This window comes from Octopus bimaculoides, chromosome 1, assembly GCF_046866305.1.
Source record: "Octopus bimaculoides isolate indiv1 chromosome 1, ASM4686630v1, whole genome shotgun sequence".
Classification (NCBI taxonomy): Eukaryota; Metazoa; Mollusca; class Cephalopoda; order Octopoda; family Octopodidae; genus Octopus; species Octopus bimaculoides.
Window position 1 is genome coordinate 94,924,092 of NC_142928.1, and position 23,529 is coordinate 94,947,620.

The following is a 23,529-nucleotide window of genomic DNA, read 5'->3' on the forward strand; positions in this document are numbered from 1 at the left end:
TCATTTGCATTATTTTAGGATTGCTACTCATAATAAGTTTTTAACATATTTTTCATGCAGCTATAGCTCATCTTTATATTGTTCTTCTTGATCAACTGACAGTATCCATTGGCATTCAAGAAACGGCTTGATTAGGGAGAGAACAAGTTTCACAAACTGTTTTTTTCACATACAGTATATGGTGGGTTATACCCAAAAACATTTCTCTTTCTACGGAGAGAAGGGAGAGGTGAAAGAGGGGAAAGGGGTGTGGAAGAGACAGATCTGAAATTGAACTCTTAAGCAAAACATAATAGAATATAATCAGTTTTCTTATAGATTCAGTATTTCACTTTTTTTGATCCAGTCACTCTTCTGACCTTCAAATTAAAAAAGTTTTTAAAAAAATAAAATTGTTTTAAAAAATAAAACTCTAAAAATAGAAGTATGCAATAAACTTATCCCTTGTGCAGAAACATGCAACTTAATTTTGCAAATGAAATATCGATTTCTAGCATTACAGATAGAATATTAGTTTCAAATTTTGGCACAAGGCTAAAAATTTCAGGGGAAGGACAAAGTCGATTACATCAACTTCAGTGCTCAACTGGTACTTATTTTATCAACCCTGTAAGGATGAAACGCAAAGTCAACCTTCGTGGATTTACAAATTAAATATTAAAATAATATTAAGTTTCGTTAATTACACATATCTAACCTTTTTGCTATATCTATTAGGTATATTTCTCTGATATTCAAATGAGGTTTACTAATTTTTCACTCAATATCTCGCTTATTTCTATTTAAAATGTTATTTTGATCATTCCAGCATGTTTCTATGGCTGTTTTAAGCTAGAAATCAAAGTTTCATAAAAAAAAGTCCAGTTAATAGAATTATGGGAGGTAATGGGTTAAATGAATTAGATTCACTGACTGCAACAGATGTACCACACACTTGCAATGTCTTCATATTCCTGCAGAAAAATATTGTTTTCTTTTTATCTTACACGATATAACTGTAAAAAAAAATGGGGTGGTTAAAGAAGAAAAAAATAGATGTTATAAATGTTTATTTAGGTGAATCCAAAAACCTGCTTGGTGTTGCCAGTACTAGAAGTAAATTTTATAAAGAGTTAGATAAGATAGATAGTGTGGCTTGGTTTCTTTATTTATTTATAATAAGCAAAGAAACATACACGGAGCAACATTACAAAAGAAATTAAGTAATAAACACAAAATTAAAAGAAATCTAAAAATGAAATTTGTTTTAAAATAAATAGCAAAAAAGTATAAATTTATTTGTTAATCCCCAACAAATTTTTAATGACTGGAGCTCCATTCAGGATGTTTAATGCTAAATGGATGAAAGCTCAACCTGTCTCTAGATAGGATGCCAGTCATTCTGTAGTGACATTTCCAATGGTCTTGTACTTATTCCCAACAATTATGTGAACGAATGCGTGTAGAATTATCTTGCAAGAAATTTAATTTTAAAAATGGGGGTCAAAATTGTGAGCAGGGGTGCTGGTGTACCACTATTCGTTTTATATAAAAGAAAAATAAATACAAAAAACAGACCTTTGAAAACTAAGATACTGGAGGCAGTAGCCCTGAGACTGATGTCTATATTTCATTAAAAGTGACCACGAAAGGTCATATGTGAAGTAAATATATTCAGTGACAATTTTCAATTCAGTTAGACACTGGGTGTGTGGTTACACATCCTTTATTTTAAAGTGATTATTTAATTTAAAGTTTTTAAAATGTGATACACATGCTATTAGTAAAAAGAAAAAAAAAAATTATCAATATATGCCATTATCATAAAAATATGCATGTGATGAGAAATTAGGTTATGAGGAGAAAGCCCAAAGATAGGCTGCAGAAGTTAAGCAAAAAACAATCTTTAACCCTTTTGTTACTACATGTCTCTTGAAATTCAATGTATTTGTTTCAATTAATTCAGAAAACAATGAAAAATTTTTGTCATTATTAATCTGGTGTTTGGAACATAAATTAAGAGAAAATGTTGCTGAAAGGCTTTAACTTAGATCACTTTATATCTTACAACTAAAGTTAGTCGTGGACAGGTTGGTATTAGAAAAGTTAAGAAGAAAACAGGTTCACTGTTTAGAACTAGAAAAAGAACTAACTGAACAGGTATGAGACAATGAAAAATTATGGATATATTGTGATGACACTGTGTATGCTGTCACAAGAAAATAAATATGGTGTTAATCAACCTTTCATTTTTTAAATAGGTGGTTGCAGAAGTTCTTCAGAAGGCATTCTTTAGCACTACATCAAAACAATTTTACAGAAGTTCATCTCATTTGGATGATAATATCCTTTGGTTCCATAATTTCATAATAAAATGAACAAAGAAGTCTGACTTTGAAAGTCAAATTGGAAATGTGAATGAGGCAATCAAGAGTGGTAGATTGATGGAATATTAAGAACACCAAAGTAGGTGCCTTGTAGTATTTGTTCTAGCTTTTTGTATTCTGAGTTCAAATCCTGTCATGATCTAACTGGAGGTGGGGTGGGTAGACACACTTTGTTGTTTGGTTTAGCAACATCACCTAGCCCCTCCAGTGCCTTTGGTGGATTCCACTGTTGCAAGCCAGGTCTCCAATTTGAGGGTAACTTCCTCACTCTCTCCCATCAGTCTTGGAGAAACTGTAAAAGAGTCATAACAACTGTGTTCCTCCTTGACTAGAAGATAAATTACTGCAGTTTTGTGCTGTTTAACTGAAGGAAACAAACTAAATCCCATGATTATTCAAAAAGATAAAAAGATAATTTCAAACAGTGCAAAATTTCTTTCTGGAAACACTGTTCATTGTTCACTGCCAGATGAACTGAGAAAGTATGGAATGACTCAGAACACTCTTAATGAAGCCTGCAATGCAGATGTGGGACTAGTTTAGAGCCTATCTTACTGAGCCAACGAAAAACATATTGGCACCATGTAGTTTGACAGGTGTTTGATCTATAGCCAGCTGATGTTCTGAACAAGCAATTTAAAGATGAATTTAGGAAATACTTAACAGTGTTGCATGGTTGTGTTTGCCTTTTGGCTGCATGTGAAAAGATAAACACACACGAACAGTTAACAGAAGCTTTATTTACTGCACATAATGTTTTCTGTGTTGGTTTTTGGATGCAGAATAAAAGCAACAATTTGTACACACTGGGCGAGACATAATGCTGGAGTGTACAACAAAATAGCTGGTATGTATCAATCTGTAACAAGGCTGTCACAACTGGGGAAACATTGTACAAGATTCATGATGGCAAATTTAGATGATCATAATTAGCTTATTAGTTCATTTCATTACCTATGTAAACATAGTTTCGTTTTCCACGCTGTATGTTTAAAAAAACACACACTTAAGATCCCTTTTGCTTGATCCAATTCTCTCTCTTTACCCCTCTCTTTCACACTCATTTATTATCATCACTTATTCATTCATTTATCTAATTTTATCACAGATTGGCTGACCGAAAACTCTTGCTTATAGTTCTAGTTAAGATTTTCAAATGCCCAATTCTATCTCACTATTATCATAATATTCTCTGACACCGGCAAAGTGAGTTTCTACTGTTTCGCAGTGCGCCCTCTCTCCCACCCCCACCACCTGTACGGGAAGTCTCTATCCTCTGAACTCTATTGGATGTCTTCCATGAACACTTCTAAATGCTTAATGCCACCCCCATCCTTACTTAGGGTTTAACACCTATGTAAGGTAGCGATCATAGAGTGCATAAAAATGGTGGTGTAGTGTATGCAGGTTGAAGGCCATTATATGTTTATGAGTTCTGGCAAATGCGAGCTTTCTTTGAAGATACATGACACTGCTGTCCCCCATCCCATGGTCTCATGGGTTCACACTCTCACACCTTCAGGGTTGGCACACCCAATGTGGGCACACTGAAAAGTAGGTCTGGTGAGATTGTTGAGAAGCTTGAACGGAGACATGTAGATTTGTGCTGCATCCAAGAAGGTGGAGAGGAAGTTCTGCTAGGTTCCTCACAGGCAAAGAACATAGGTATAAGATTTTCTGGACAGAGAACACTGATGGGGTGTGGGGCATGGGTATATGGAGAAATGGGTTGATAAGGTAATCGAAGTAGTCAGAGTATGTGATAGAATACTTAAGATTAGAATAGTGCTGCATCATGGGTTAGCAACCATTATCTCAGCCTATGCCCCTCAGCCAGAGCTACCTCATGGACAGAAAGACTGATTTTACGACAACCTCTTGCAGACTACCTCACTGACGAATGACAGGGACCTTCTCTTTGTGGCTGGTGACTTCAATGGGCATGTTGGACAACATGCAGGGGGCTTCCATGGCGTACATGGAGGCTATGGTTTTGGTTCCCACAATGAAGAGGGAACCAGGTTCCTGGAGTTCTGTGATGCAAATGATCTTATGGTTTATAAAACTAACTTCAGGAAACCTGCCAGTCACCTATTCACCTACTAATCAGGTAGACACACTAGTCAAATTGACTACATCCTCACCAGAAAACAGGGAAGATGGCTACTTATAAATGCCAAAACCTTCCCAGGTGAAGAATGCACCCCACAACATAGATTAGTAGTTAGTGACTTCAGGATCAGGACTAAATAGATGCCCAGAAGACGACCAGCATGGAGGAGAAAGGTCTGGAAGCTTAAAGATCCTGTGAATGGACAGAGATTTAGAGACGTATTACTCGAAGCTTTTGATGAAATAGAGGGGGATATAGCATCATATGGTGTGGAAGACAACTGGATGTTCCTACAGGACAATTTGTTGAGGGCCATTGACCAGATCTGTGGATGGTGCAAAGTCCCCTCTCAACTCAAGGTAACATGATGGTGGAACAATGCAGTTGACGGGGCCATTAGGGAAAAGAAACAGGCATAGAAGGACTGGAAGAACGGTGGTAGCAGGGAATTGTATCAGACTGCCAGAAGGGAAGCTAGGTGACAGGTTTATTTAGTCGGGGGGGGGGGGGTTCAGATAAGAAAAAATTTGCCAATGTTCTCCGTCATGAGAACCAAAGACTTGAGGTATTTCGTGTTGCAAAAGAGCGTGTGAGAGAGAAATGTGTCCACATGGATGACAGCTCACTTGCATTTAACGAGGCTGTAAGGAGAGAGACATGGAGACACCACTATGGAAGGTTGCTAAATTAAGACAATGAATGGGAGAAAGAGAGTTTGCTGAAAGTCGACCAAACAGAGGGACCAGCAATCCAAATTGACAGTACCTTGGTAGATAAAGCAATTAAAGGTATGAAGACAGGGAAAACTCCCAGCCCATCAGGAATCACTGCAGAGATGCTTAAAATATCTGGCGGTGTTGGCTATAGTCTAGTCACCTGAATAGTCAACCGGGTGATACATAAAGGAGTCATACCCAATGACTGGTGTAGCAGCACCATAGTCAACTGCTATAAAAGTAAAGGTGATGCATTAGATACAAATAATTACAGAGGTATCAAGTTGTTGGATCAGGTAATGAAAGTCACGGAGAGGGTAATAGCCCAACTAATTAGGGAGAGAGTCAGTCTAGACGAGATGCAGTTTGGGTTTGTGCCAGGGAAAAGCACCACTGATGCTATATTTCTGGTAAGACAGCTGCAGGAGAAATACCTAGCCAAGGATAAACCTCTCTACCTGGCTTTCGTCGACATGGAGAAAGCCTTTGACAGGGCCCCCAATCCCTTATCTGGTGGTTTTTGAGGAAACTCGGGATAGAAGAACGGTTAGTAGGAGCTGTGCGAACCATGTACAGAGACACTGTCAGTAAAGTGAGGGTTGGCAACGAGTACAGTGAAGAATTCTGGGTAGGGGTAGGGTTCCACCAAGGATCTGTCCTCAGCCCTCTCTTATTCATCATAGTCCTCCAGGCAATAACAGAGGAATTCAGGACAGGATGCCCCTGGGAGCTTCTCTATACTGATGACCCTGCTCTAATTGCTGAGTCACTATCAGAACTAGAGAAGAAGTTTCAGGTATAGAAGCAAGGTCTAGAATCGAAGGGCCTTAGAGTCAATCTAGCAAAAACCAAAGTCTTAATAAGTAGGAAAGCAGACAGATCACAAATCCCTTCAGGTAGATGGCTCTGCTTGATCTGTAGAAAAGGTGTAGGTAGAAACTCCATAAGATGTACCCAGTGTAAGCTATGGACACATAAGAGGTGCAGAAATATCAAAGGAAGGCCAACTGGGAAGATAGTTCTTGAGTGTGGCAAATGCTCAGGGGCAATAAACACTGAAAACGTTCAAAGAACAGCTTCCGTCAGATTCCAAGGGGAAAAACTACAAGTAGTTGATAGCTTCTGTTAGCTAGGTGACCAAGTCAGTAGCGGGAGTGGATGCTCTGAAAGTGTAGCTGCTAGAGTAAGGATAGCCTGGACAAAGTTCAGAGAGCTCCTACCTCTGCTAGTGACAAAGTGCCTCTCGCTCAGAGTAAAAGGTAGACTGTATGATGTATGTGTGTGAACAGCTATGCTACATGGCAGTGAAACATGGGCCGTGACTGCTGAGGACATGTGTAAGCTTGCAAGGAATGAAGCCAGTATGCTCCAATGGATGTGTAATGTCAGTGTGCATGCATGACAGAGTGTAAGTGCCTTGAGAGAAAAGTTGGACTTAAGAAGCATCAGATGTGGTGTGCAAGAGAGACGACTGCACTGGTATGGTCATTTGTTGCGAATGGATGAGGATAGCTGTGTGAAAAAGTGTCACACCCTAGCAGTTGAGGGAACCTGCCGAAGAGGTAGACCCAGGAAGACATGGGATGAGATGGTGAAGCACAACCTTCGAACATTGGGCCTCACCGAGGCAATGACAAGTCACCAAGACCTTTGGAGATATGCTGTGCATGAGAAGACCCGGCAAGCCAAGTGAGACCATATCCGTGGCCTATGGCAGTGCTGTATAACCAGTCCATTTAAGAGTACCCTTCAATCATTGGACAATAAACTATGCTTGCGAAGACCAGCTGAGGCAAGTGAAATTGCTGTTGTGGTTGATGACAATACCACCTGATTGGCACCCATGCCAGTGGTATGTTAAAAGCACTATTTGAGCATGATCGTTGCCAAGGCCGTAGATTGGGTCCCATGCCAGTGGCACGTAAAACAAAAAAAAAAAGAACTACCATTCAAGCGTGGCCGTTGCCAGTGCCGCCAGACTGGCTCCTGTGCAGGTGGCACTTAAAAAGCACCATTTGTGTGTGGTCGATGCCAGTACCACCTGACTGGCTCTCGTGCCGGTGGCATGTAAAAGCACCCACTACACTCTCGGAGTGGTTGGTGATAGGAAGGGCATCCAGCTGTAGAAACTTTGCCAGATCAGACTGGAGACTGGTCCAGCCTTCAGCCACATTGTCCAACCCATGCCAGCATGGGAAGCAGACGTTAAATAATGATGATGATGATGATGATGGTGGTGAGAGAAGGTAAAAAATGAGGTGTTAAAGCAACTATCTTGGCCTTCTAAAGTTACTGCCAAAAAATATACCTTTTATAAGACTCATTAGAAGGTTTTAGAAAGTGAAATCATGTGATGGCTTGATGCTGATTGGTCAGTTAAATGGTCAATCACATGAGACGATAGTGATCTCAGTGTGGTATTTGCTCAACTGTCCAATGACTTGGTTTCAAATCTGCTACAGTATCAAGGATGTCATCTGATGAAGTGGAAAAAAGTAGAAGTTAGCAAAAAAATGCCTAGTCTTGCTACTGTTGCCACTTAAGTTAAAGTATCTTGGAATGCTATACCTAAACATACGGTTATATAAGAGCTTTTTAAAAACTGGGATTAGTAATGAATTAGATTAAATGGAAAATAACCTGCAGTGGAATAATTAAAATGTGGCACGGCGGTGCATCAGCATGGCCGCAGCTCTAAGCTGAAACTATAAACAACATAAACAACATATCACTGCAAATTTAAGGGAAGAAGATGATAAAATGGTATGTAAATCTAAACCAAGAATAACAGTTGAACTTATTTAGAAAATCAGGTGATAAATCACAACTTTATGGTTTTTAAGAATGGTACGAGACAACTTCTGCATCATTTCATTTTCAGAAAAGTTAGTAAATTCTACTCTCTTTCATTTACTTTACTGTATAAAAGATGCCAAGTTTATGAACAGCAACTGTTATTTTTGTTTTTTTTAATTGTGGCTGTGTGGTAAGTAGCTTGCTTACCAATCACATGGTTCCGGGTTCAGTCCCACTGCGTAGCACCTTGGGCATGTGTCTTCAACTATAGCCTTGGGCTGACCAAAGCCTTGTGAATGGATTTGGTAGACGGAAACTGAAAGAAGCCCATCATATATATATATATATATATATATATATATATATATATATATATATATATATATACATGTGTGTGTGTGTATGTTTGTGTGTGTGTATGTGTGTGTGTGTGTGTGTCCCAACATCGCTTGACATCGATGCTGGTGTGTTTACGTCCCCGTAACTTAGCGGTTCAGCATAAGCGACCGATATGACTGAAATGAATAAAAGAATATGTGTGTTTGTGTGTCTGTGTTTGTTCCCCCAACATCGCTTGACAACCGATGCTGGTGTGTTTATGTCCCCGTAACTTAGCGGTTTGGCAAAAGAGACCGATAGAATAAGTACTAGGCTTACAAGAATAAGTCCTGGGATCGATTTGCTCGACTAAAGGCAGTGCTCCAGCATGGCCGCAGTCAAATGACTGAAACAAGTAAAAGAGTAATGATCATTTTTTTTATCCTGTGTTACAACTGTGTCTCAATAGCCTTTGCACAAAAGTTATTGAGCAAAAGAAGAAACCATGCTAGGTTAAGTTTTTGTGTTAAAGGTTTTTCATCTTTATGTTATATGAATTTTAATATTTGAAATGACATAAGGTGACCACTGGCAGAATCGTTACTGTGCTTGAAAAAATGCTTAGCAACATCTCCTCTGACTTTACATTCTGAGTTCAAATGCTGTTGGGGATGAACTCAGAATCTAAAGAATGATGAAATACTGCTAAGCATTTTGCCCGGCATGCTAATGATTTTGTCAGCTCGTCACCTTATGCCAATTATCAATATTTATGTTTTTGTTTTGTTTCTTTCTCACGGCATAATTTATTTCCATTTAACTTTTGATGCTCCCTGCATTAAATATATTGAAACTAACTTAACTCTTATTTTTTCATGTAAACACCAAATAGAGATTTATTTAGCCTGGCATATCTGCTATCTACACTACTGTATTTGTCATAATAAAAATAATTTACTCCTAAAGATATAATATGAATATGTTAATTAAATTAATTACATTTTTTAATGGTTAATTCTAATCTCTTGAAAACTGTATTTAGCAAGCAGGGTTATTGCAGTTAATATTTAGTGAGAACTGTTAAAGTTTAGTATTTGAAAGGGAACACAAAGACAGGGTTGAAGTTCTACAAGGAAATGGTTCTGAGAGAGAACAATTAATTTAAGTATTTAATGTAGAAAATCTTAATAGGCTGATGGTGAAGAAAGGGTCTTCAGGTAGTTACATGACGTTTCTAAAACAACAAATAGTTTTGACACACAATTTCTTTTGTAATAATTGTAATGATATTTACTCATTTTTAAAGAGCTTCTTCTTATCAGTTGTCTTTTTCATTAATGGTCTTGTTAGATCTCCAAACTAATAAAAGATACATGAATACCTCTATGAAAGCAGTTTATAATTTAGTTCATTACAATTAAGGATACCTTAAATTTTGATATTAGCCAAGAAATAAAGTGTATAATTATTTTTAACACAAGTACAAGGCCTGAAATCTGGGAGAGAGAGAAGGGTTAATTATACTGACGCCCCAAAGGGATGAAAGACAAGATTGATATTAGCAGGATTTGAACTCAGAATGTAAAGAGTAACAAGAAATAGCACAAGGCATTTTGTATGACTCTTTTAATTATTCTGCCAAATGCAGACTAATATAAGTGTTTATTAGATGAATGAATGGTACATGCAGATTTGCGAAAAATAACAAGATGTTACCTACCCATTTTCAAGTACAGTCATACAAATAACATCACATACTCCAGGATTGGAAATTTTTTCAAATGAACATCCATCAAGATTCCAAGTTGCAATTCGTAAAGCTGATATGTTGTTTCTTTTGAATGGGAAAGATTGAACTTTTGGTCGAACTGACTTCTTAGCCAATGGACCTAATAGCTGAATAAGTTCGTGAAGTGAATCGTCGTGTTTTGTTAGTGAACTCATATCAGTGTCTTTGTTAATTAAGTTATAAAAATAATCATTTGTATGGCTATCTCTTAGTGTTGTACTTCTAGTCCTATTTGTTGTCGTCGAAACAACGGCTGTATTACTACCAGTATCACTCAGTATGAGATTATGTCGTATTGCACCTAATAATCCAGCACTTATACTTTTCACTTTAAGAAGATCTTCAATTGTTTTATAATGTCCTTTTTTATCTCTATAAGAAACAATATTTTCGGCTACAGTTTGATCAATACCCTTTATTTTCATCAACTGAAACACATTTGCTATATTTACATTAACGTGTAACTGATTGCTGCTATTGGAGCAACGAATATCTTTTATACAATGTTCATTGGAGTTAACATCCTGACTACTACTACAAGGAGAACTGTCATGTGAACTGCCTTTTTTCGTACTTACACATATCTCTTGACGAAGAACACTTAGTTTAGCTGCTCCTACACCAGACACAAGTGCTAAATCTTCGATTTTTTTAAACCCCCCAATTCTGCATCTATATTCAATAATATTCTGAGCTATGCTTCGGTTAATTCCAGGTAATGTCATCAGCTCCTCTTCCGTTGAATTATTAATATTTATTAGGCCTTGATTGTTGTCTCCTTCATCACCCAGACTGGAAAGGTTGAAGGCCGCACTGAAGTTGCGGCCATGATATCTACTACTGGAGAAAGAACTTGAGTGTTCACCATCTTTAAAAGCAAATTTTTGAGGTAAACAACAACTATTCATTCCACCCATAGTGGAACCCCACAGGTAATATCACTTCATTGAGTATTTATTTCTTTTTGTCCTTTTTTTCAGTTTCATTGAATGGATGGAAATTCAGAGCCCATTTTTGATTGATTCATGTTCTGTAAAAAATAAGGAAAATTATATTTCAGAAAAGGAAAGCAATCATAAAAAGTAAATGAGTAAACGAAAATGTATAAAAAAAAAAAAAGAAATAAAATAGAATGCCTCTATGGGCTATGACTGTTCAATTGTACAATTCTTAACATCAGATTTATTAGTATTATGTAGATTGTGTCTACTAACTTTGTAACATTCTATCTGCCACTTCTCCAACCAAGATAGCTTTCTATGTTGTACTTCTATTGCTAAAGCCACCACATTGATTATTTTGCTTCCAAATCTACAATGTATATATAAAGCTTCTCTTAGCATTTAAACCAGCCATATTCAACCCGAATATTTTATGTGTTTTATGTTCAAACTGGCCAGATCTGGCCTTTCACACCTACCCAGCAATGTCATTCTAAAACTAAATAAACACACCATCAAAATGTTGAAGCTACAAGATAAACGTGCGATTAATTCAAAACAATATGAATAAATATCACATTTGACAGCAATCTGAATGCTAAAGAGTTAAACTTACTTTACTGCACCTATCTCACCACCATATACAAAAAGCATTAAGTGTAACATCTAAGGTTACTCCAATTCAACAAGCTGATCAGTTCTTGTAGTGTCCCAACCATAGCCTGACTATAGACTCTAACTATTTTATAAATGATGGATAAGGAGTGTCTAACCAAACATTTCTATTGCAAGTCTTTCACGGTCTATAAACTCTGGTGTACACGAGGTTAAATTATGTTACCCACACACTTCCTACTATTATATTAATGTTCTACTTGCTGCTATGACTAACAACTCACACAATCCCTGCAATGATGATGACAACCTCCACTTTTCAACTATATGCAACCAAAACATTTCACAGCAGACAAACATGATTTCCATGCACAGAAATCTCAAAATCATCCTCCAACGAAAACATGCTAACTTAGTATCCGTTATCAGCATAAACTGATTATCACCAGCGATATCAAAGAAACCAACTTGCACTGTACATGGCATCCTTATGCATGAGCAACACAAATGAAGCACTCAAAGTTGCTACAAATGTCATGACTCACAATTTCTGATGATTTTGCATATACAATGATGATAAAATGAAATATACAGAGATACAAACAATCTCACAGTTGTCTTTATCTAATGTTAATTTGGGAGAAAACTTCATGTATGACTGCTGTAATCCTCCTCACTCTGTAAGATGATAATTGCTTAGATGTTATTGTGTGTATGTGCATAGGTTCATGTGTGTGTGTGTGTATGTATATATACGTATATGTGTATACATCTATATATATATATCAATCTGTCTGTCTGTATAGATACATGTGTATATGTATATCAGTCATTATCATCATCATCATTATTATTATCATTATTATTGAGTGAGAGAGCAGTGCATGCCATCAAATTGACAATGGAGTTAAATATATGAAGCCCAGTATCTCCATCATGACTACCTGTTTGATAAGGGTACACCAGGCACATGCATCACAATCATATGTGTGTGTGAAAAAGTGATCTCACATCAAGATAAACAGTGCATGATCTTGCAGGTGGGGTCCCAATTAGAATTTTCTTCAGGTTGAGTGGCCCATCTTGCTCAAAAGGTCCCTAAACAAGGGTTGTTTAAAAATGTTGAATGAAGCACCCATGTTTCCAGAGGTGAATTATCCAAATTCCAAAGAATTCCTCTCAGCACATGGCTATGATGCTACTCCACTACTTCTACTTGTGATCAGAGATGCACATATCGTCAGCCACCAAGGTATATGCTCAACTGGTTAAGGTCAGACAACTGACAAGCAAATCTGTGGTATTGAGCAGAATATTCGCTGTAGTCCATCTTTTATACCAAGACAAAACAATGTACATGATAACACTTCCAGTCAGTTAAGATCAGAAGCCATATTATTATTATTATTATTATTGTTCAGTAATTTTATTTTTATAACGTGCTTTCACTTCACTACCGAGTGCAGCTCTGTGCGCCTTGGGTATGTGCTGTGGTTTGCTGTGATGCTCTTATGGTTACTGTATTGAAAGTGTCTTGCGTAGGATGTGTGCAGTGCCCAGTAGTGCAATTTTCTGTATGTTATATATATTTGTAAGTCCTGGTGTTTTTGTTATGTATTTGTCTGAATATAATATTTTTTTTATTATACCTAAGGCACCTACTATGATAGGAATTGTTTCTGTTTTTAGATTCCACATTCGAGTTACCTCTATTTCCAGGTCTTTGTATTTTGAAAGTTTTTCCATATCAGGACCGCCAGCCACAGAAAATCCACCAAAGTAGACTTTGATGCAAGATACAATCCTTGGATCTATTGGATCCTGTCAAATCACCCAAACCATGACAGCAGGGAAGACAGACATTAAGAGATGTTAGTGATGAATGACGTCACTGCTGCACTAAAAAGCTATGATCTCAACTTGTGCTTATCTCAGTATTATTAAACTAGAATGTTGCCTGCTGTCATATGACAAAAGTTGTATTGAGTATATTTTCATCACTGTTAGTGATATCAGTTAAAGTTACATAAATATTTTAATTATTATTTAGCTTTATTCTAATTTTATGATGCTTATTCAGAATAAAGACCCCCTTTGGTCATGAATGACCATGGGATTGCATCTAGAAAGTTCCCTTCTGTGGCACAAGTCCAGACAAGTTTGTTTATGGAAGAATGGCAGTCACCCATGAGTATCAGCCTCCTCTCTCCATGCCACCAATGTTATCCAAGGGAAAGGCAAAGGCTGATACAGCTTGGCACCAGTGACGTTGCAACTCATTTCTAAAGCTAACTGAACTGGAGCAACACGAAATAAAGTGTCTTGCTCAAAAACACAACACACAGCCCGGTCCAGGAATCAAACTCACTACCTCATGATTGTGAGCCTGACGCTCTAACCACTGAGCCATGCGTCTTCACTATTCAGAATAATGAACTGAATAATAATTTTAAAACTAAGCATTTATAAAATTAAAATATTTAATTAAACAAATTTTTCATTTGTATGTTTATAATAAATACCGTAAATCCTTGAGTATAATCCGCACTTTTTTCCCAAAATTTAAAGGTCAAAATTTCTAGTGCGTACTATATACGAGGTTAAAAATGAAAAATATTCTCTGAGCAAAATTTCCTAAGTGATAAATATGTAAAGGCAATATACTTAATATTTATTGTTCACTGACGTTATTACTGTTATTTCTTTATTTTCTGCAAACAAAGTGCACAAAAAAGCTACACGTTTGCATTATGTTATATATACAATAATAATAAAGGACGTTACTGTATATACATTTACAAACCAAGGACTTTATATAGACCTCCTTGACTCAAGTTAGAGAAGGGGTGCATATTATACACATGATTTAGGTTTTTCAAAGGTACAGCCCTCTAAAAATCCCCCGCGTATTATAATCAAGGGCGGACTATACTCGAGGATTTACGGTATATGTTATCAATAACAAGAAGACTGTTTAATTATCAACTGATTACTAATGTAACATTACCTGATAGTACCAACAGTGGCAAAAGTATATTCCTAACATTTGCCCAACAGATAAGGAGTGACTGTGTACTTAGTAATGTTAATAAAGGGTTAGAAATCCAATATGATTAATAGCCCTTTGAGTGATAATCAAAACTAGGAGATGGAGATACAACTGTCAATTACATGATTAGAAAATATTTATAAATATGGCCATGTGATGCGTATGGATGAGGACAGCTACCCCACAATGTCATTCTAAAAATACAAAATAGGTCCATCAAAATCTTGGAGCTACAAGATAATGTATGATAATTCAAAAGAATGTTAATAAATAAATGTTACATTTGATAGAGTAATCTGAATGCTAATGATTTAAGGATGTGCTTTGACCAGGAAAGATCCTCAGTGATAGATTTAACAATTGGAAAGATTTTGAGGGCTCTAACAGACTTCTGCTTATGATTAATGGGAATGTGGTGTGATGATGATTTCTCAGAAATAAAATGACATTTAAACAAAAGATAAAACTACCAATATAAAATGTAGAGGTTAAGAACAAACACATTCCAATTTACAAATATTAAACAAAATTTTAGGTAAAGTTCATCTTTATCATTTGTTTAAATTGGGAATTTATAAAAGTAGGTATACATTAGCCAGAGAAAGCACTTAATGACTTAATAAAAGCTGATAAGGGAATCTCTACATAATCAATTGATTTCTAGAGATATCAGCCAATTCGTTTCATTGTCATCATAAAAACAGGAAGAACATATTGAGTAATCCTTTCTACTATAGGCACAAGGCCTGAAATTTTGGGTGAGGGGATAAGTCGATTACATCGACCCAAATCCACAACTGATACTTATTTTATCGACCCTGAAAGGATGAAAGGCAAAGTCAACCTTGGCAGCATTTGAACTCAGAACGTAAAGACAGAAAAAGTGCTTCTAAGCATTTTGCTCAGCATGCTAACAATTCTGCCAGCTTGCTGCATTAGGACACATTGAATAATAATATTGTAATAATTACCATTTAAAACAAAATGGAATGGTCTCGGTTGGAAAGCCTTTGATTATAAGTTCTCAAACAGGGTTGACCTGGGCTAAGAACAACAACATGACTTCATTACAATACATATAAAGGAATTTTGTAATTATTTGTATGATGGTTTATTAGACACAATTTTAGAAAGTCCCTTTGTGAACTACCACATGCCAGTAACCCTTGTGTTTATAAGATGCAGGCTTTTTTTTCTGGGATATTTTTTGTGGGAGGGAAAAATGGGCAGCTTATCATCATCATCATTATTGTTTTAACATCCCCTTTTCCATACTTATATTGCTTGGACAGAGTTTGTTGAGGCAGATTTTATACAGCTGGATGCCCTTCTTGGCACCAACCTTCACCTGGTTCCAGCTAAGGTAATATTTCCTCAAGACCAGAAGACTGAAAACAAAGGACAACGCTTGCATGACAGTGACACTTACAACTATCACATGATGTCAAGATAAGGAGATAGTAACCAACCTCACGCACACACATACATACATATCTTTTATCTTATACTTGTTTCAGTCATTAGACTGCGGCCATAATGGGGCAGTGCTTGAATAATTCTTAGCTGAATGAATCGAACCCTGTACTTAAAACCATGTGGTTGGGAAGCAAACTTCTTACCACATAACAACACTTATGCCTATGATGGCAAATATGTCAATAATAGAATATATTGTCAATTCTTCCATGAGTGTTAAATACAGATATTTGCATGATAATAAAAACACAAGTAGTTGAACATAAACATCATTTAATGAGATCCTCAGTGAGTGAGCAAATATATATGTATCTATATAGACCACCGTGCATAGATACAGAGTAATGAAATGATGTTTGCATAGATAACAAAGCTTTTAAAAGTCTTTATCTTTTTTCCTTTCTATTTCCATTTTCTTTCTGCATGCATCTGCTAGAAAGAGCAGCTACCTATAGAAAATGTCACTCTAGTTAGTTTTACAAATAATTCAAAACTTCTTAACTGGCCTTTGAAATGAGAGCCATATCAGTTTTCAGACAGGTTAGCAAATATGCTTTTTTTACAAGGAGACAATGATTATGTACACCTTTGATGAAAGGTGTTCCAGCCATGGCCATCATGTCTTTTTTTTTTATACCTTTCACTACTCTATTTAATCTATCTTGCCATTTTTTAAGGCAATAGGGTATGGTTCTCACTCAGGGTCCATATAAGATTTTTTCGCTAAAATTTATGTGCAATAAATTGGTAATATTTCTACAATACATGAAATACTTCAACAATTTTTTAATACAATTTCTAATAATACAGACTGTCCTCATTTAACGACCTACCTATTTAACGACTACTCGGAGTTATGACGAACTTTACGAGCCATCATTACATATTTCACAAAATAGAACTTGGGGCGATGGATCCAAATTTTTAGCAATTTTCCAAGGTGGAAAGGCAGTCAACTGAACTTTTCCGATGTTATCAAGAAATTTATGACAAAAAAAGAAGATTACAAAGCAAACAACACTGACGAGATTTTTCATGCATTTTGATGTCAAGAATGAGTTGCTTTTGTCATCTTTATCCAAATTAAAACAAAGTAATTATGTTTGAGTTTCCTTTAAACCTTTTCACCTTTTCTATATAATCCTGAGAAAAGTTTATTAGGCATCTTATGTACTGGGCCTGGAATCACAAACATACAATGTCTGAGCTACAATAATACAGTATACACATCCTAACTTCTAAGGTTTTCCTTGTGATAATCTTCCTGTTACTTATTCATTTTTCAACAATTTATGAGAGTGATTCTTGACCTGTACTGCATATACTTTATACAGTACGGTGTTCTGTTTTTATATGTACGTACAGGACACTATACCTATAAAAAGAAAAATACGTACCCTATGAATATTCGTTTAATGATGAATTTGTTTTACGACGGGGCTGTTGGAATGTAACTCGGACGTTAAATGAGGACAGTCTGTATTCAATTATAAAAATATAACAGGATTTTTTCTAAACACTGAATGGTTATGAAGGTCTAGTAGAGTAAAATAGGGATTGAAATGGTCCATATGTAAAAAAAATGCTTGAGGACTACTGCAATAAGGCATGATTTGAGGGACTTTGCTATTTCTAGTAACCAAGTTACTGTATATAGATCCTTTGTAAAAAATATTTGAACACCACCACTTCGGTATTAGGATAGTCTGGACAGATTAACCCTAATGAATAATACTATTCAATTCATAAATATTACAACTTACCAAAAGACATACTCAAAATTATATCTTTTATCGACATTTGTTTAACTCTTTTACTTGTTTCAGTCATTTGACTGTGGCCATGCTGGAGCACCGCCTTTAGTCGAGCAAATTGACCCCAGGACTTATTCTTTGTAAGCCTAGTACTTATTCTATCGGTTTCTTTTGCCGAACCATTAAGTTATGGGGACGTAAACACACCAGCATTGGATGTCAAGCAATGTTGGGGGGACAAACACAGACACACAAACATATATACACACACACATACATACATACATACATATATATATATATATATATATATATATGACGGGCTTCTTTCAGTTTCCGCCTACCAAATCCACTCGCAAGGCTTTGGTTGGCCCGAGGCCATAGTAGAAGACAGCTGCCCAAGGTGTCATGCAGTGGGAATGAACCTGGAACCGTGTGGTTGGTAAGCAAGCTACTTACCACACAGCCACTCCTGCGTCTGTCAATTTTTTTGTTCCGTAAAGTCTATGCTTACTCATCCTTAATTTAACTATCAAAACAACTCGGATTGCAGCAGTCTTCCACTTAATTAACCATACGTTTATGTTGCAGCCACCTATTTTAGCCCCAAGCCTAATCATCATCATCATCATTTAATGTCCAGAGCTTACACTAGGTACATCTTATGGAGTTTCTACCTACGCCTTTTCTACCTGAAGGGATTTGTGGTTTGTCTGCTTTCCTACTTATTAGGACTTTGGTTTTTGCTAGATTGACTCTAAGGCCCTTCGATTCTAGACCTTGCTTTTACACCTGAAACGTCTCTAGTTCAGATAGTGACTCAGCAATTAGAGCAAGGTCATCAGTATAGAGAAGTTTCTGGAGACATCCCATCTTGAATCCCTCTGTTATTGCCTGGAGGCTTATGATGAATAAGAGGGGCCTGAGGACAGATCCTGGGTGGACTCCTACTCCTACTCGGAAGTCTTCACTGTATTTGTTGCCAACCCTCACCTTACTGACAGCATCCATGTACATGGCTTGTGCAGCTCTCACTAACCACTCATCTATCCCTAGTTTCTGCATTGACCACCAAATAAGGGATCAGGGGACCCTGTCAAAGGCTTTCTCCATGTCAACGAATACCAGGTACAGAGATTTATCTTTGGCCAGGTATTTCTCCTGCAGCTGTCTTACTAGAAATATAGCATCAGTGGTGCTTTTCCTTGGCACAAACCCAAACTGCATCTCATCTAGACTGACTCTCTCCCTAATTAGTTGGGCTATGACCCTCTCCGTGACTTTCATTACCTGATCCAACAACTTGATACCTCTGTAATTATTTGTTTCTAATGCATCACCTTTACTTTTATAGCAGTTGACTATGGTGCTGCTTCACCAGTCATTGGGTATGACTCCTTCATGTATCATCTGATTAACTATACGGGTGACTAGACTATAGCCAACACTGCCAGATGTTTTAAGCATCTCTGCGGTGATTCCTGATGGGCCGGGGGCTTTCCCTCTTTTCATACCCTTAATTACTTTATCTACCAAGGTACTGTCAATTTGGATTGCTGGTCCCTCTGTTGGGTCAACATTCAGCAGACTCTCTTTCTCCTATTCATTCTCTTCATTTAGCAACCTTTCATCGTGGTGTCTCCATGTCTCTCTCCTCGCAGCTTCATTAAATGCAAGTGAGCCATCATCTATGCGGATACATTTCTCTCTTATGACATCACGATTCTCTCTCACACACTGTCTTGCAACACAAAACACTTCAAGTCTTTGTTCCTTATAATGTAGAACATTGGCAAATTTATTCTTACCTGCCTCCCCTCTGGCTAAGTAAATCTGTCTCCTAGCTTCCCTTCTGGCAGTCTGATATAATTTCCTGCTACCACCGTTCTTCCAGTCCTTCCATGCCTGTTTCTTTTCCCTAATGGCCCATCAACTATATTGTTCCACCACCACTTTACCTTAGGTCGAGAGGGGACTTTGCACTATCCACTGATCTGGTAAGTAACCCCCAACAGGTTGTCCCATAGAAACCTCAAGTTGTCTTCCACATCATGTGATACTATATCCCCCTCTATTTCATCAAAAGCTTCAAGTAATACGTCTCTAAATCTCTGTCCATTCACAGGATCCTTAAGCTTCCAGACCACTCTTCTCTCTGCAGGTCATCTTCTGGGCATCCATTTAGCCCTGATCCTGTAATTGCTAACTACTAATCTATGTTGTGGGGTGCATTCTTCACCTGGGAAGGTTTTGGCATTTATAAGTAGCCATCTTCCCTGTTTTCTGGTGAGCATGTAGTCAATTTGACTAGTGTATCTACCAGATTGGTAGGTGAATAGGTGACTGGCAGGTTTCCTGAAGTTAGTTTTATAAACCATAAGATCATTTGCATCGCAGAACTCCAGCAGCCTGGTTCCCTCATTGTGGGAACCAAAACCATAGCCTCCATGTATGCCATGGAAGCCCTCTGCATGTTATCCAACATGCCCATTGAAGTCGCCAGCCACAAAGAGAAGGTCCCTGTAATTCGTTGACAAGGTAGTCTGTAAGAGGGTGTCATAAAATTGGTCTTCCTGTTTATCAGGTAGCCCCGGCTGAGAGAATGATTGCTAACCCATGATGCAGCACTAATCTAATCTCAAGTATTCTATCACAGACACTGACTACCTTGATTACCTTATCAACCCATTTATCCGCAAGAAGTATACCCATGCCCCCGACCCCATCAGTGTTCCTTGCCCAGAAAATCTTATACCTATGTTCTTTGCCTGTGAGGAACCTAGCAGAACTTCCTCTCCACCTTACTTCTTGGATGCAGCATAAATCTACATGTCTCCGTTCAAGCATCTCAACAATCTCACCAGACCTACCTTTCAACAGGCCCACATTGAGTGTGCCAACCCAAGGGTGTGGGAGGTGTGGGCCCGTGAGACCCTGGTATGGGGTACAGCAGTGTCATGTACCTGAAAAGAAAGCTTGCATTTTCCAGAACTCATAAACATATAATAGCCTTGAACCTGCATACACTACACCACCATTTTTATGTGCTACATAATCACTACATTACATAGGAGATAAACCCTAAGTAGGAATGGGGGAACATTAAGGGACTTCTAGTACAGGTGGTAGAGGTGGGAAGGGCCATTGCACCATGAAACAACAAAAATTCAGGCTGCCAATGTGAGAGAATATTGATGTTAATAATGAGACAGAATCAGGCATTTGAATTCTTAAACTTGAGTTAAAACCAAGAGCTTTCGGTCAGCCAAACTATGACAAAATTAGATAAATGAATGAATAAATGACAATAATAAATGAGTGTGAAAGAGAGGGAGAAAGAGGGAGAGTTGGATCAAGAGAAGGGATCTTAAGTTTCTTCTCTAACTGTATAGTGTGGAAGACGAAACTGTGTTTACATAGATAATGAAATAGATAGAATAATGAAATGAAATAAGAAGATAATTATGATCTGCATTGAAAAAAAGAGGTTTAGATGTGTGCTAGGTTGAAAAACAAGGTTGCTTATCTGAACATCTTCTGGTTTTCTACTCCGTTTGGTGGGGTGTTAAAATATGAGATAGGGGAATATATATATAGAATAAAATTCATGTTCAGTTAAATGAAGGAAAGAAAAGGGAAAGTTAAGATAATAAGATCATAATAATTATTCATTATTAAAAAATTGTAAGCTTTACCTCATACAGCTGTTTCCATTAGTACTCAATAGGAAAATTGCAAATTTATGCCATAAATTTGTATTTATATGTTATGAGCATAATTTCATCTGAGATAAAGATATACATTCTGCTTGCATGAATGGAAAGGTCAGCATGTAACATCTTACAGTATATCTTTTCCTCTGATGAAACTATGGTCATAGCATATAAATGCAAATTTATAGTATAAATTTGCTATTTTCCTATTGAGTACTAATGGAAAAGGCTATGAGAAGTAAAGATTACCAATTTTTTAATAATAAATAACTATTATTATCTTAACTCTCCATTTTCTTTCCTTCATTTAACTGAACATGAATTTTATTCTAAATATATACCTATAGATTAAATGAAATTTCATATCCCCGAAATACTAGGTATAGAACCAGTATTTCCTTGGACGTAACCAACACAATATCTGTATCACATCCTTGCGTTGTTGTTATTTTGTCCTTTTTCTTTTTTGAACTCACTATATATATATATAGATACGCACACATACATAATTGTGTAATGGTATCTGTCTCTGTGTGTGCTTGGGGTTACTCTAACTTCTCCCACACTGTCCAACCGATTTTAATGATTTTTGGCACATAGGTAGATCACATGCCCTGCAGTTCAAATAAGGCTGGAATTTTTTGAAAACTCGATAATGTTCATTTGGCATCAATTTTTGTGAGCTCAATTGGGCGTTTGAATGGAAATTCCCATAACGATGTTATTTTTCTTGCAGCTTTTGCATTTTTTCACATGTAAAATTTCAACAAAATCAATAGAATTGTCTCTAAGGAAATGCCTATTCAATACAAGGACAGAGGTGGGCTTAACTTCAACAAGGAAAACACGAGCCAAACTGAATCCAACAGCTAGTATATACATATGTATACGATGGGGTTCTTTCAGTTTCTGTGGCTGGGAAGCAAGCTTCTTACCACATAGCTATGCCTGCACATACATATATGTATTTATGTGTGTCTGTATTTGCCCCCCGCCACCATCACTTAACAGCTGATGCTGGTGTGTTTATGTCCCCATAACTTAGCAGTTCGATAAAAGATACCAATAGAATAAGTTCTAGGCTTACAAAGAATAAGTTCTGGGGTCGATTTCTTTGACTAAAACCCTTTAAGGTGATGCTCCAGCATGGCCAGTCAAATGACTGAAACAAGAAAAAGAATAAAAGAATATAGTATGTCTATACCTTCTTTCAGTTGTCCTCATGAAAACGAAAGATTTCTATTAAAATCAGATTTGTTATTTGCATTTATTTACATATTTCAGGCATATACTACATGTCTCACATTCATGCAGGAAACACCACTGCTAACATAGAACTTTTCAATTCACTTGCATACATTATAGTTATCAAGCTGATAATGTACATCCATTGGAATCTACTTAGGTAATAGTAATCCACTAACTGTGAAGTCTTAAAATTCAATATTTCTTTTAGATGTCAGACTGGTGAATTATATAGCTTACCAGTCACACACACACACACACAGATGCACACACGCACACGCACAATATCAAATGAAACCGTCAAAATTGCTCATCTCAGCTGCTTATCTGGTGGTACTTGATTTCACTCAACCATTTGCAGTCGCAATCTTTTAGCTATATAGTCATAGTTAATTTCCCTTCCCACCACAACAGTATAGCTTCTTGTAGGAATTAAATGGTCATATAATACATTGCTTCACTCCCAAATCAGCTCCAATGATATAGACAGTCATGCCATCCTGTCTTTTTATTTTTGTATTTTTTTTTTTACATTATCCAAAGTAATATCCTTTTTTTTCCCTTTAAGATGATTGGATATGGTCTGAGGAAAATCTGGCTGCTATTTCTAGCCGATTGTAGCGGGAGGTTCTCTTTTT

General features: G+C 36.9%; 1 protein-coding gene across 4 annotated transcripts in view; it reads right to left on the minus strand.

Moving 5' to 3' along the window:
- Nucleotides 1-23,529, minus strand: part of LOC106875285 (endonuclease/exonuclease/phosphatase family domain-containing protein 1) — an 87,907-nt gene that overhangs the window by 32,342 nt on the left and 32,036 nt on the right. For all 4 annotated transcript variants that reach the window (XM_089354191.1, XM_052968280.2, XM_052968275.2 and 1 more), the window contains one exon: nucleotides 10,030-11,128. In XM_089354191.1, the coding sequence (XP_089210317.1) occupies nucleotides 10,030-11,015 (986 nt within the window). In that variant the 5' untranslated portion in view covers nucleotides 11,016-11,128. The remainder of the gene's footprint in view (nucleotides 1-10,029; nucleotides 11,129-23,529) is intronic.